At 40.8% G+C, this 14,858-nt stretch overlaps 1 protein-coding gene and 1 pseudogene across 6 annotated transcripts in view; both read right to left on the reverse strand.

Annotated features, from left to right (window-relative positions):
* Positions 1 to 14,858, reverse strand: part of MYO15A (myosin XVA) — a 197,667-nt gene that overhangs the window by 172,387 nt on the left and 10,422 nt on the right. For 4 of the 6 annotated variants that reach the window (XM_076069917.1, XM_076069916.1, XM_076069915.1 and 1 more), the window contains exon 1: positions 7,684 to 11,696. The exons of 1 other annotated variant lie outside the window; for it this stretch is intronic. In XM_076069917.1, the coding sequence (XP_075926032.1) occupies positions 7,684 to 7,725 (42 nt within the window). In that variant the 5' untranslated portion in view covers positions 7,726 to 11,696. Of the gene's footprint in view, positions 1 to 7,683; positions 11,697 to 14,858 lie in introns of those variants that run through there. One more of the 6 variants, XM_076069911.1, reaches the window with a different exon arrangement.
* LOC116946364 (U2 spliceosomal RNA) lies at positions 12,499 to 12,659 on the reverse strand (annotated as a pseudogene).

A 14,858-nucleotide genomic window follows, 5' to 3' on the forward strand; every position in this document is an offset into this window, starting at 1 on the left:
TATACTTTATTTACTTTTATTTATATTTCGTGACTTGCTCAGCTTTCCTATACAGTACTTTGCAATCGTATTAGTTTTTGTATTGTTTGATGTTTTTACTTTCTGACCCGTCCCTACTGGACATCTGTGAAAAATAACTTCTCAGCTCGTCGAATGCTTCCAGTCTAGATAAAAATTCTGATTCTAAATATATTACTCACAATCCTCAATGATACCACATAAAGAGAGTGTGTATAATCGTAGCGTACATTTAAATATAAAGTGTATATGTACAACGTAATATAGTTAGTGTACCATATGTCCATGCATAATACGGTAATATACAACTGTATGGAACTAAAATAAAGGAAACTCTGTCATGCTCTCTCTCTCTCTGTGCTCCATACGTGTGCCTCTCTTTGTGTCTCTGTGTTAACTCCCTCTACTTAGGCGACTGCATATATATCTGCGGTTCTGTGTTTCCTCTCTCTCTTAAATTCAGCTATTCTGTGCCTGATGATGATTGCTTGCGTTGCAATCGAAACGTCGTATGCTATTATGTAATTGTATTATTATTTCTTATTTCTACGTGACTTTACCGAAAAAAACAAAGAGTAATTCCTGCATTCACAAAAGCGCCTAATCAAGTTTAATAAAAACACACAATGGAGGTTTTCGAGAAATATTCAAAGGCTTAAGGATAAAGAATAGCCCTTGTTAATGTGGGTTTTCTGAGTCATTGGTCGAAATATTATTTTATTTACGAATGATGACGTAGTACGTACATAAAGGGCTGTCAGAAACTAAACAGTTCCAGTAACTGGATATGGCTTTGGTAAACATTAGCAGCACACAATGTTTCTTTCAGTCTTTCTGCGCCGAATTGTGTGTTTAGTCAGCAGATAAGTATACACATTTATGTGAGCACTATGAGGCGTGTACCATCAGAAATTCATGAGGTCATCATCGGGCATTGCACGGTCCGTGACCCATCAGATCTGTCAGTTTGGGAGATGCGCTATGACAATGCGACAAACGGAATTTGTTCTGATTGAAAATAGGATTGTAACAATTCATCGCGTACGATTATGTCCGATGTAGTCTTTTTTCTATTTGATATTAATCTATTTTATGTGCAGAGAAAACAGTAAAACCTTATAAAGTACATTTGAGACAAGTTTAAAATGAACATATACAAAAATAAAAAATGTCACATTTTCTAAAAATGTGAACAATTCAAATAGTACTAACCACACAATAAATGACAGTAAACGAAATTGTATATAGATTGTAGAAAATTTACTTTTTTATGTAAAGAACAATGTATACCATATGGTAAATTGTACCTAAAATGCAAACATGTAATGATAAAGCATTTGTATTGATTTGTGATCACGAGCCAATTTAGGCATATATTATTTTTTAAATATTTTTTACTGTCAGTTTTGATCTGTTTGTTTATGATGCATTATATTTTGCATTTGCCTTAACATAACATAAACACGTAGAATGAGAATAAAATAATAAATTGATAAAATAAAATAACACATAACATAAACAATTTGCAAAGATTATAACTACTGTAATGAATTTCTTTCACTCTCGAATCAAATTGAGGTGTGCACAATCCCATTAATCGGCTCTTGTGTTAATTAATCGATCCAAACAAGCCTTTTGCCAAGTGAGGATCACGGGAGTTGCACGGAGTACAGAGCCCCTCCATAGTAGTCCCCGAGTCTCAATTGTGCAGAACCTTCAATGTGAAGTATTGCTCTTCAAAGGTTTGTAATTACTGCATTGTATGTGCATTGTATGAATGACTTTGTTAATGTGTTAACCTCTACCATGAGGCTATTATTGTATTAGTCTGTTCGCCTATTATCAGTCTCCAGTATTATTGTTGTCTGCCTATGACCAAATCACACGGATTGCAGCACTGGCGGAGCCAGTGGGGTGGGGTGGCACGTGCCCCCCCAATGATCCGATCGAGATCCCTAATTTCGATCGGATCATTGGGGTTTATCTCCATATATAAAAGGCAAAGTTGTGACTGTGTGTGTCTGTTCAAAATGTTTAGCGTACTTCCCGACATGCAACAAACTTGAACTTTGCCATGTGGGTACTTTCCAGACTGTACACCATGCAAAAATTAAATAAATACACTTTTGTTTTTTTTAGGTGGGGGGAGCTCAATAAAGCATATTTTTTTGCACGGCAAGTGAGCTGTGACGTCAAATTTGTCACGTGACCCGCGCACGTGGAAGCGTAACGCATTGTAGTGTAGCGGTTAGCGCGCCGCGCTACGAACCCGGCGACCCGAGTTCGATTCCTGCTCACGGCCACCACCAGTGACGATTATTTGAACCGGTCCTGGGCCTCCCCTAGGTCGACTCAGCCTCAAACGAGTAACTGGTGTGGTGTGAACATCGCCACTGGGGAGACAAAGGCGGCCGGTCGTGGTGAATCCAAGTCCCGGGCGAAGCCGGATAGTAAAGCTAGTTAGTTATAAATCGGAATTTTGCGACCCCCACTGCCACTGTGTAGCATAGACTCTATGAGATGATAGGACAATAGTCTGAGTCCATAATTGGCAATAAGTAACGGCAAAGTGGTTATAAGTGACTCACAGGATTGTGCGCAGTTGCGTATACAGGACACGACTTCCATGAAGGCAAACACCTTCAGCGAGCGCTATGCCGATCACACACAGTTCGAATTCGACCCCACACGCGCTGAATAAAAAGCAAGGGACAAGTCCTTACAAACAACTCCTATCATTTTTCATTGCTGGAGGGGTTGCCCCCCCTACCTAAAAATCCTGGCTCCACCATTGGATTGCACTCGATCCTGTCGGACCTTGGAAGTTACTTGAAGCTGGATAATGCTTGGATGGGTGACTACCATGCTTAAAACAGATATGGGAGGCATTGTGTGGGCAGTTGTCAGCAGTGCAGAAAAATAAATAATTGTTATGCACTACCCCCATCTTCACCACCCACACTGACCAGCATGGTGAAATATGGCTGGTTAATAGAGACAGGAAGGTTGTGTTCAGTAGGACAAGTGCATGCCTAAAAAAATGCAGCCCAACTCGACCAATATTACTTGATCGAGTCGGGCATCTATCAGACAATTGTATTCACTAAAATTGTAATGATTGTTGTGGATATATACCAGTATTAAGGTTTGGCAATTGACCTTGGCACAAATTATGAGATGTTCATTCGAGTCCACGTCACATGAGATGGCACCATGATAGTAATTTCTCATCTTTTACAAAAACATGAATTCCTGCAAAACTGTTCCCATGGGCACTTAAAAAAGCGGCTAGCAGCAACAAGGTATGTAAGAGTGAGTATGGTAGGTGAGAGTTAACATATTTGTTAAAATTAGGTGTGGTTATACGAGCCTGAAAAAAACAGACGGAGCTCCAAAGGAGAGCCGTACGAGGAAAGGTAGGTGGGAAAACAATGTTCTGTCCTTCTTAAGCGAGACAGAGTGAAGTTGACCAAATATGTAAAAAAGCATTATAGTAATCTGGAGACTCAAGGCGTATGGTTTATCAGAGCAATAACTGTGATAGCAGCAGGGGAAAATAGAAGAATGTTGATGAGATAAGAATGCTTGTAACGAATCAATCGCACAAGTTCCGTGGATTACAATAAACAAAAATGTAATGTGGTGTAAATATGTAGTTAGGGAAGTCTCTTTGAAATAACAATTTTGATGTCAAGCATGGAAGTTGTTTGACCATACTTCACCAGTAAATGCGACAATCTGGCCAGTATGGGTTGTTGAATAGAGGGGGGAGGGGTGACCAGAACCAGTTTGGATGCCACTCGCCATTGATGTCAGCTGTGACCAGGAAATAAAAACAGGCCACCGGGTTCAAAGTGCAGCCTACTAAGGGGCCGTCCATAAATGACGTCACGCACCTAGGGAGGGGTCAGACATTTGTGACGATGTGTGACGAGGGGGAGTTTGAGAAATGTGACGTCACATCAAAATGCACAGCTTTAAATAAATATAGACAACACGTGCTACTTAATTAAATATACTTTTTTTATCAAATGTTCTCCTACAACATCAGAGTGCAGCGGCACATTAAATACGCACTGCAATGACAATAGTTTAAAGCGATTTGAAGCATGTTTTATGGTTTTGGGCGGGGGGGGGGCAGAGCTTTGTGACGTCATATTTGATGTGGGTCTGACTTTTTGTGACGCCTGTAACGAAGGGGGGGGGAGGGTCAAAATCGTCCAAAATCGCGTGACGTCATTTATGGACGGCCCCTAACCACTGCATCCTGCTAACAAACACGAAAACAAAAGTGGCCTCTCAAGATGGGGACACCCGATTGCGTTAATTACTGAGGTGTGTGATGTGTTTGCTACCCCTGAGATACCCTATGTTTATAACTCTATTCCGTAGAGCGTGTCCAGCGAAACACAATATAATCTAAAAGCAGCAGCAGCAGGCATGCGTGCAACCACACGATAAGAATTCAATGAACATTGCAGTAAAGCAATACCACAAAGATATACTGCAACACAAATATGCCATTGATGTGGTTAAATTAAACAAGGGGCCGTCCATAAATGACGTCACGCAATTTTGTTGAACGCCCCCCCCCCTCCGCTCGTCACACGGCGTCACAAAAAGTCAGACCCCCCCTCAAATATGACGTCACAAAGCTCTGCCCCCCCCCCCCCAAAATAATAAACACGCTTCAAATCGCTTTAAACTATTGTCATTGCAGTGCGTATTTAATGTGCCGCTGCACTCTGATGTTGTAGGAGAAACCATTTATTAAAAAGTCTATTTAATTAAGTAGGACGTGTTGTCTATATTTATTTAAAGTTGCGCATTTTGATGTGACGTCACATTTCTCACCCCCCCCCCCTCGTCACACATCGTCACAAATGTCTGACCCCCCCCGCCCCCCAGGTGCGTGACGTCATTTATGGACGGCCCCCAATGTGTATACAAAATGAAGGAAGAATTTATATTTCTCAAATCACTGTACTGAATTTCCATTCTTACCGCCCACCCCAAAGTACTGCAACGTAACGAATCCAGGTGCTATGCTTGTCACATGTATTACTGAGCATGACGAAGTACAATCAGATTACAACCACATGATAAAGTACAATCACATGATGAAGTACAATCATATTTTCATCCGAAAAGATCTGTATCGCCACTTTGCTCCGTGCAGTTTGAGTGATCCTGGACCAAGTGTTCTTCACTCATTTTAAGAGGGGGGCCACTTTCGCCGATAAGACATCATCAGTGTGAAAACCGCCGCACCATTTGAAACCATTCGGGTTTGACAGCACAACGATGGGAGGTGTTTTCACATGTTGTGTATTGTCAGGGGTCGCACTAAAGGCCGCTAGGGGCTGCCCGTGACCCGCGGCCTTGCAATGAAGAACATTGCCCTCGAGACAATGTTGCCACCCCTTATTCCCCCAACATATGCCATGGTCTCAAGCCCACTTGGACCGTGAAACCAAAAGAATAATTGAAGCACTGCAACAGGTAAATGCTGTACTAAAATGCGCAAATTACTATAATGTGAAAATAAAAAATATGTTAAATATGTTATGGATTGTCCATGTTTTAGTAAATTCAACTATTAATTATTGCACAAATGTGGAAACAATTTCTAAAGTACAGGATTATACTTTGGTTCTTTCGGTAAAGTCACGTAGGTATAAAATAAAATAATTCACGACGTTTCGGTCGCAACACAAGTGGTCGTCCTCAGGCGGAAAAAATGTAATCCAGCAGTAGAACTGCTGAAACCAGCGAGAGAGCAGCTACAGGATTACACCTTGGGAGGGGAAAAGAATTACCGAGTGGCAACGGCGCCTACCAGTGGTGGCTTCTGGTAATAAAAATAAATGTAGATCTACAGAATTGAGCGGCATTGGTTCTGAGTTCGTCCGTGGAAATGCCCTCCAATTATTTTTCGCTTCATAAACAATACACAAATCACTTTAACCACCGAAACAATATTCGATAAAAAAAACATGACCATAATCACCCTTAAAGGTCATCCTCGTGATAATGAACACCGTGAAGTTGCTGAGCCTACTTACATGAATGACTACATCAGACTTATCAACCATGAATTCGTACAGATGTTATTAGATGACAGCTCGAATGATACACCCAATCCAGGTTACGCTAGCTCCTGATATCCATGTCAAAATGCAGCGTATGTAATAAATATAAGCACTAGTTTATATTGGAAAATAACAGAACGATCTTCCTCTTGTTGGAGTTTTACACCTCCGATTCCAATCCACACATTCTCAAACAACTGAAGAGGCCGATGCTTAGATATCAGCTCTGTGACAGAACAGGATATATGTTCTATGGTATCAATGCAGTATGTTTGTTTTCTTTCATGCAACATTCAGTTATCACTTTTCAAAAAAGTTGGACCGGTTCTTGGATAAAAATCAGCAGATCTATTTAAGAAATGTTTATACAGAAATGAAATCTCAGTTGTGGCAGGATGCCCTATTATTCTTTGAAAAATGTAGACAATAGTGATTTGAAGGTTTACATTTTTTTATATATATCAAATATTTTTTATTATCACGAGCAGTGCACACGTCCTTTGTATGTGACTGGCCGGTCAGCAATCTGGCCAGCCAGGCTTTTTTTTCTCTCATATAGTATGATTATAAATGTACCGTTTACTATGATTACTTTAGATCATGTACCCTCTCATCACAATCGCATCCCTTAGAATCAAATAATAGTAAATGTATAGGCCACTGATTTTAAAAGATATTATCTACCATTCTTCAATCATGTTCTAAAAAATAAAAAAATATTACATACCATTATGCCACGATTTTCCTGACTATGAAAGGGCATTTAATTAAGTGGAAATTGATGCTGGCACAAAAGCTATCATAAAGACACACACCTTATCAAAAGCCATTCATAAAGGTGGAGCATTTTTTTTTACAAACTCTAACTCAGAGAAAACTATTTAAAATACATTTGATATAAATATGCAGAGTTGTTTACAGCCTCATATGAATGCAAGTTATACATTTGATTTCCAACAGCATCAATATATGTCCAGCTAATATTGCTCTTCCACTGAATAACTACAGCTTTCACACAGAATCTAAAAATTATAATATTATAATTACCGTAATACTTTTACACAGCACAGAATACTTTTATTATGTCGACACATGCGGTACAAATAATAATCCCTCTAAGTAGACAAGTTGGTAAGAAGACAGGTATGGAAGTAGGTTTAGAGTAGGTGAATCCACATTGAAATAAAGCATCTCTTTTAAAAGAAAACCCTAAATAAAACATCAAGGAGATAAACTGCCACGATGTTATAGAATGAGTACCTTATACCAAATGTCTACTTTTTGTTTGTTTGTTTTCGGCAGAATACTATCATTAATTGTTCGCTGAATGTAACATCCATTCATGTACTTTTGCGTTGCACACTATTTACATAAGATACTGCATCACAATGCAAACTCATATGACCATAAATACATTTCAATTTCATTCATTGGGATGTGTCACTATTTCAATGACTCCATTTAAAACAGTTGCCTATGATAATGTCCCTCTGCATTCTCCCCTGATGCAGGCACACATACACTATCTAGAGACATTCCTTACATCTGCCTTGCCTTATACGATGTGCCTTACCTTGCACGCTTTCCGAGGCATGTGGCCCACGGCTTTTTTCATTGGAGTCCCAGTGCAGAAGCAATGTTCCACGACCTTCACATGGTACGACTGTATACAACCATTCGGGACGTACGTTTAAAAAAAAATTCAGTTTATTTATTTTGGTATAGCCCTGTGAGCCATTCGGCTCTTGAATCGGGTGCAACCACAACAAACAAAAAAAACAAAAACACGAACAAGAAAAACATCTTAAATTGACTATGTGTGACTGTGCAAACAGAAAATCCATGAAAAAAATAGCAAAATATTCCTGAAATAAGCACCGTACACCAACGCTGTGTGCAAAAAATCCCAGTGGGATGCAAATCAAACAACAACAACAACCACAAGAAAACTTAGATTAAGGCCATCAGTCTAACTCCGTACTACAATAAAACAAACATGTCCAAACAAAAAAAACGTTTTCGAAATTACCAAAAAAATAAAGCCATAATTGCAACGTAACAGCGATCACAGGGACTGTGACCGAATTTTTACAATAAACTACATAAATAACATGTAACACCAAATCCTAGAGCCATAGCTGGCTGCATGAGTTACTCCACGTTGACGGTCTACACAGTTTTACAATGTAATGTTTTACAAGAAGCTTACTTTGTCAAGGGCCCCACACCAACAGAGGTCAGTCAGAGATAAACGTGTTGCGGGTTTGGCGTCGGCGACGTCAAGTGTGACCTCGACACCTGCTGCTGAGTGGCCACGAGAGAAGCACTCATAACTCCAGTTCAGCAGCTAACACTCCGCTCCACTTTTTGTTGTTGTTATATATCATCCACTAACTGAGCTCCACAAAGACAAATAAAAAAATATATCCACAAATAGCCTTAACAAGCCGCTGAGGCTAATGTTGATCGCAAGCACATATGAAGGCTGGTATGGCGCACTACAACAGGAAGCCTGCGTCTCCACAGAACTGATGTTTCCACATGGTGCCAGCTATTCATTTAAGGCTGAGTCAACCTAGGGTAGGACAAAAATATATTCTCAGATATTCACCGCTGATATTGGTTGATGAGTGGAAATCGAACTCAAGCCGTTAAGGTTCGTTGTGCAGCTCGCTATCCACTACACTATAGCATCACAGGCCCGCACGCTCACAAACTGACTGCTGCATTGAAACTCAAAGACAAAAGATAACCATCTGGAGTGATGTGGATACAAGGTTGTCGAGTGCCCACTATTGTGCTGTACCATTATACAAGGGGTGGTGCAGACTAGCACCGTGCCAGACTCGGTTATCTTTCAAATACAGCTCATCAGGCATTACACTTATTGTAGGCAGAGACATCCCGTGGCAATTTAGGGCCAAATTCAGATCCGGATGGTTCACATAGAAATGGTTGATTGATGTGCAGTATGCTGAAGTCTTGCACCAGCACTCCCAATTTTGAGAAGATATTCTGGATAGTCCATTAGGGCTTGTAATGCGAGTCAGAACTGATTGAAAGCATAGCAAAACACAAAAGGATGGTGAGGTCATGGTCAGTGGTAATGCTGACACACGAAAGACAATCGGTACTCGGTTCAAGCTGAATAATACAAGACGAGGTTGATGCCAATGCCTCTGGTAATGTGTGTTTGCCAAAAATAGAACTTGCTTTAATGTTAAAGGACTAGTAAAATGTATAAACAACTACACCTCTCAACCATAGGTGTACAATTGTGCTCTGTACCTAGTTGGCCACGTACACTAAAAACCCCACGTGAATATCACTTGTTTGCATAAACAATAAACTATACTCCCACATGACAAACGCATGAATATATACACACCACACTCGGCTGCTCTAACAAATCAAGAGCCTCTCCACACACTATCCACTTGATGAAATTCTCAGCAGTTAAGTTCGTGTACACTGCATCTTTTATGGACAGTTGACACCCACGAGAATTTAAAATAAATGCAACAAACACTTTTATGATACTGTGTAAACACCACTATGAGTGTGTTCTCACCAGTGTTAAACTTGTTAGTAAACCTTGCGAACAAAATCATTGACAATGGAAGTGTTCTTTTCGTCAGCGTTGACTTAGAGTGGCTACAAGTCATCAAGCATGAAGACAACAACAACTACCCACCAAAGACCAAGCGGGGCTGACCATGACGAGGTGAAATCAACCACCCTCAATAAAGATGCAAACTAAGATAATCTAGTAACTGCAGTGCATTAACTACAGTGCATTGAGGTAGACCAAAAATCACAAGTGGATATATATAAAAGGGAAATTTGTGATTATGTGTATCTGTTCAAAATGTTTAGCATACTTCCCGACATGCAAAAAATTTTAAATTTGCCATCTGGGTACTTTCCAGACTGTACACCATGCAAAAATTGTAAAAATATACTTTTGGTTTTTTTTGGAGGTGGGGGGGGGGCGCAATAATGCAAATATTTTGCACGGCAAGTGAGCTGTGACGTCACATCTGTCATGTCACCCGCGCATGCGGAAGCGTCACAGCAGTGTACCTGCTGACGTCACGCATCCCCCCTCCCCCAAACCCTCCGTACAAATGTGTTGCAGGTCTAAGGCGTTCTTCGCGCAGCATTGCTTTATTATTTCAGTCGTTTACTGCCGTACGCACCCTGAAAGTTGTGTGTGTCTGCAGCAAGCGCGTGTATGTGTACCTATGGACACGCGCGTGCATGTGTGTGTGTGGGGAGCGGTGGTGTAGTGGTTACCGCGCTGCGCTACGAACCCGGCGACCCGAGTTCGATTCTCGCTCACGGCCACCACCGGTGACGAATATTTTAACTCAGCCTCAAACGAGTAACTGGTGTGCTGTGTGAACATCGCCACCGGGGGGACAAAGTGGTGAATCCAAGTCCCTGGCGAAGCCGGGTAGTAAATCTAGCATATTTATATTTGAATAGTTACCGAATTCTAGATTTAAAGCTTTCGTGACTGCTAGGATCCATACTCTTGCGCTGTCCTCCAGACAGTCTCGTCCCTTCACCTGATAAAGGCCGCTTGTGTTGTGGCCGGAACGTCGTGATTTTTTGTTATTTTATTTTCACCTACGTGACTTTACCCAATAGACCAAAGAGTAAGTTACCGAATTCACTAATTGGCTGACTTGATCATGTTGAAGGGCAGCAATTGCACGCCGCTCACAGGAACATTATTTCATCACTAAGAGTTGACTATATATTTGACTGCTTTCATAGATTAGCTCAAAAAATATCTCGATCAAATCCACGGATTAAGAGCTAACCTAAATGTAATCAATATTTCTCAATAAAAATTGGTTATTCATGGCTTTTCTGAAGATACTGTCATTTGGTCACACATGCAAACATAGACAAAATATATTAAACATCCCACGTGGAAATCTTCTTGAAAAAAAGTTTTGACACTCATTGTGGCTGAATGTGAAAAACTGTTATACAAATTTGTGTACGTAATGCTTGGCTCAATCAAAGATGTGTGCAAGTGTATTTTTGTTGGTCATCGGTGCAGAGAGTAAATCTGTCACACAAGCTGAAAAACCTTTCAGTGGGACAAAAGCCATGGAAAAATGTCAACAGAAGCTGAATGCAGCAAAAACCCTTGTAACGAGACAGGACCCGTATTTTATGCCATATCTACGCTCCAGCACCTTTTTGTGTGCACACAAAGATGCCATTGTGAGTATCAGTGACACTTTTGCAGGTTTCCACATTTTTCAATAGGTTTATGTGTTCTTCACAATGCGGTACGAAATTGCTACGAAAAAAAACCTGTCCATTATGTGTGGGGTATTACAGGACTGCACAATTGTTTACTAAATGAGGAAATATGAACAAGGGATATAAGAACATAAGGTCAAGAGGTCGAATGCCATTGGTGTCAATCAAAATCTTCCTTTATCCTGGAGAAACCTGGTGAGCTATGAAGCTCTTTTTCACAGATGTCCAGGAGGGGCAAGTCAGAAAGTTACAACAACAAACATTACAAAAAAGCAATTGGAGTGCAAAGTATAGGGCAGGAAAGCAAATCACTAAAAAATAATACGCAAATGAGATAAACGTATATGTTCAAATTGCATAAGTACACTAATTCTCACACTCAGGTAAGGCAGCAAAACAACATCAATAACAGTCCCAGACCACACCAAGACCCACATACAGTCCTTCAATAAAATTGCACATTAAAATGTAACTATCGATGCATGGGAAAGGATGAAATTTTAAACGAAGTTGTATCCAGCACTAATCTTCTGCTTCAGGATATTTTTTAAAGGAAAACGTACGATATTAAGGGAGAAAACAAGGTTGTTCCAAAACGTTGATGCTGCAATGGCAAAGGCTTTGTCACCTATTCTTGTTCTTGGGATAGGTAAAAGGCAATTAGATGGACGTCTTAGGTTTATTGGGTTCGACAATGGGGTTAATGAATTAGCTAAGTATAGCTCAGATTTGCAAATTAGGATGTTATGGATGAACAGGGCCCAGTTGTAGATTTATTCTTACTGCATCAAGTGACGTGAGATTGGATTTTAAGTAGAGGTCACAATGGTGAGTCCTGTATGGTGCATCCAGTGCAAATTGAAGAGCAGAATGATAAGGCGGGTTTAGTCTGGTTGGTGATTCATGAGGAGTGTCACACTCGTCAGAAAGTGGTAGAATGATAGTTTCAACAATTTGCAGGCACAATAAAATGGGAAAACATTTTGCTTCTGTATAAAAACCCTATTTTTTATTAGATTTTCTTTGAGATGTGATCAATATTGGGATGCAATGTAAGCTTTAATCAATCAGTAAGCCCAAGCATTTGAAACACTACATTTGTTCAAGGATGTTGTTTCTGATATCCGTAAAAGGTGAAGGGAATGAAACTGGATTTTTTTTAAGAAAAGGGCATGAAATAAGGTACCGCAATGTGGTACATATCAGTAATTAGACTGATAAGAACAGACACTACACTTGATCTTAGGCAAAATGCTCATAATTGTGCCGGAAGATCGAACTAGCGATCTCTTGATTGCAAGTCCAGTGTGATATAATGCAGCACGATAGCATGCGCAGCACACCTTAAAATTACAAAACAAATATTTGGGGGTAGCCTTACCGAACCCAAGCGTGTGTAAAATTATATTTAAAAGTAACCCTTCTCCCTCTGCCCACAGTGGGTATGGAGGGGGAGGGAGCAGAGTGGACGGAGTGGTAGGTGATGAGTCCACAAAACTCAGTGATTCGTGGAGCATTGGGATAGGAAATGAGACAGGCTGGCATGGCCCAGGACTTTATGGGCCAACCAGCTCACTTGCAAGTGGCGATGGAAACATTGCATTGGTCTGGCTCAATTAAACTTGTTGAAACAACAGCTTTGGTCATATCTTAGGTTGGGGCCCATTATTTGGACCCAGGACCTTGGCCATACTGGTTCAGTCCCTTTATACAAATGTAATGTTAACATTATCCTTGTCATGTACCCAGCTATGGAGAAACTTCATCTTCTTATATACCTGTAAGTGCCTCTGGGCCATATCTTATACACGTGCTTTAAAACATGTACTTGCAGCCCACTGCACGTGCATAAAGTGCAGCCACGTTGTCACGTGCAGATGGCAGAATATGCACAGACAGCTAATGAGACACGTGAACCATCTGCCAGGTTTCACTCCTCTCTCATGTTACATCCGAAACTCACACTGCTGCTACTGAAAGTTTTTCGCAGTCACAGTCTGAACAGCATTGTGCGACTTAATGAGACATACGTTCTGGCGTATCCAATTTCCAAGCAGCTGTGGATATTTAATTGTTAACTGGTTGGCAAGCTTGTCTCATGAAGTAAACCTCAAGTTTCACCACTTCTGCCACTGGTTATGCTAAAAGTACGGCACCGGCTTTTGTCAAAATCCAAAGTATTATCGTCCTCAGCAGCGCCACACTGATTCTTGAAGGCACTTGTGAGTCACTCAAAAGCTCCAGAACACTCAACAGCTTCTTCCTGACACTCCAGCCCAGCCTGAGAGGCCAGCCGGCATCCCGACTACACTCTTAATGCCGTACAAGGTCTGGCAAGAAAACAGCACGGGACGACAATACATTACTTAGAGACTACATAGATTTATCGTGTATATAATTACTTATACAGTATTCATGTCACTGGTGTCCACCGCAAATATAAAGCGATGAAATTGGCTCCTACACAGGTGCCAGGTATATTGTTACACTGCAGGACCACGACAAATGGCAATGGCATGAAGAGGACTTAATTCTGCAGTGGATTGATCATGGCTGACGATGATATTTCACTTCTGTATGTAACATAGCCAGGCTATAACTCAGTGGATCTGAAGTTCTGTTTTGATATTTCAAGTTTAGTTCCTGGCCCAGAACAACTTAGCTTCATCATCATCGTCATTATTTCTTCTATGACAGTACAATTACTTCCACTAATGTGCATGGCCAGAAATTAGTTGTCAAGACCTCCGCAATGACCGATCTTGCAGCATTCCATGTGACTTAGGGCTCAGAGCCAGTCAATGCTGAACTGGTGGAAACAGGTGGTGGCTTGGAAGAACACGTGGCAGGTTCTTTCTTCCTTCATTCGAATAGCATACCGATGAACCAGATACATCGGCGTCAGATCATTCACCTGGCGGACATGTCCAAAGTCCGAGTGATGTTTTCTCACCCGCACAGTTACAATGTCAGGAAGTCCTGGCCTGTCTAATTCGTTGCTGCTCCAGTGCCAGTAAAACGAGCTCCACCTGATGAGGCCGTATAATGAGCTGTACGAACACCAAGAGTGGTTGTTCTGAAGATCCAGACAAAGGATTGAAGAATTTTCACCACTGTTTTTAGATTTTCCAACGGAGAAGAGCAATTCCCATTGCCCATTTGAGCAGAGAGACACTTTTGCCATTTTTTACTTACGAAGTATATATAAAATATGTCCACTGTGTGTTGTCACAAGCCAACATTTAAAATGTAAAAAAATACCGTTAACTTAAGTGTATTCATACTAATAACCACCCCATACTCAAGTTTTGCACGAAAAAACAGATAATCTAAGAATGTGATCTTGTTTGGTTAAATGCCACACAATGAATTGAATTGGAACTGTGCTGGACAAGGTATAATGGCTGAAACACAGCCACCTGCTGTAACAAAGCCTCAGCAGTCCGCGCTGCAGGCGAGGCAGAG

This window comes from Petromyzon marinus, chromosome 26 (genome assembly GCF_048934315.1).
Source record: "Petromyzon marinus isolate PM22_M1 ecotype Great Lakes invasive population chromosome 26, UKy_Petmar_22M1.pri1.0, whole genome shotgun sequence".
Taxonomy (NCBI): Eukaryota; Metazoa; Chordata; class Hyperoartia; order Petromyzontiformes; family Petromyzontidae; genus Petromyzon; species Petromyzon marinus.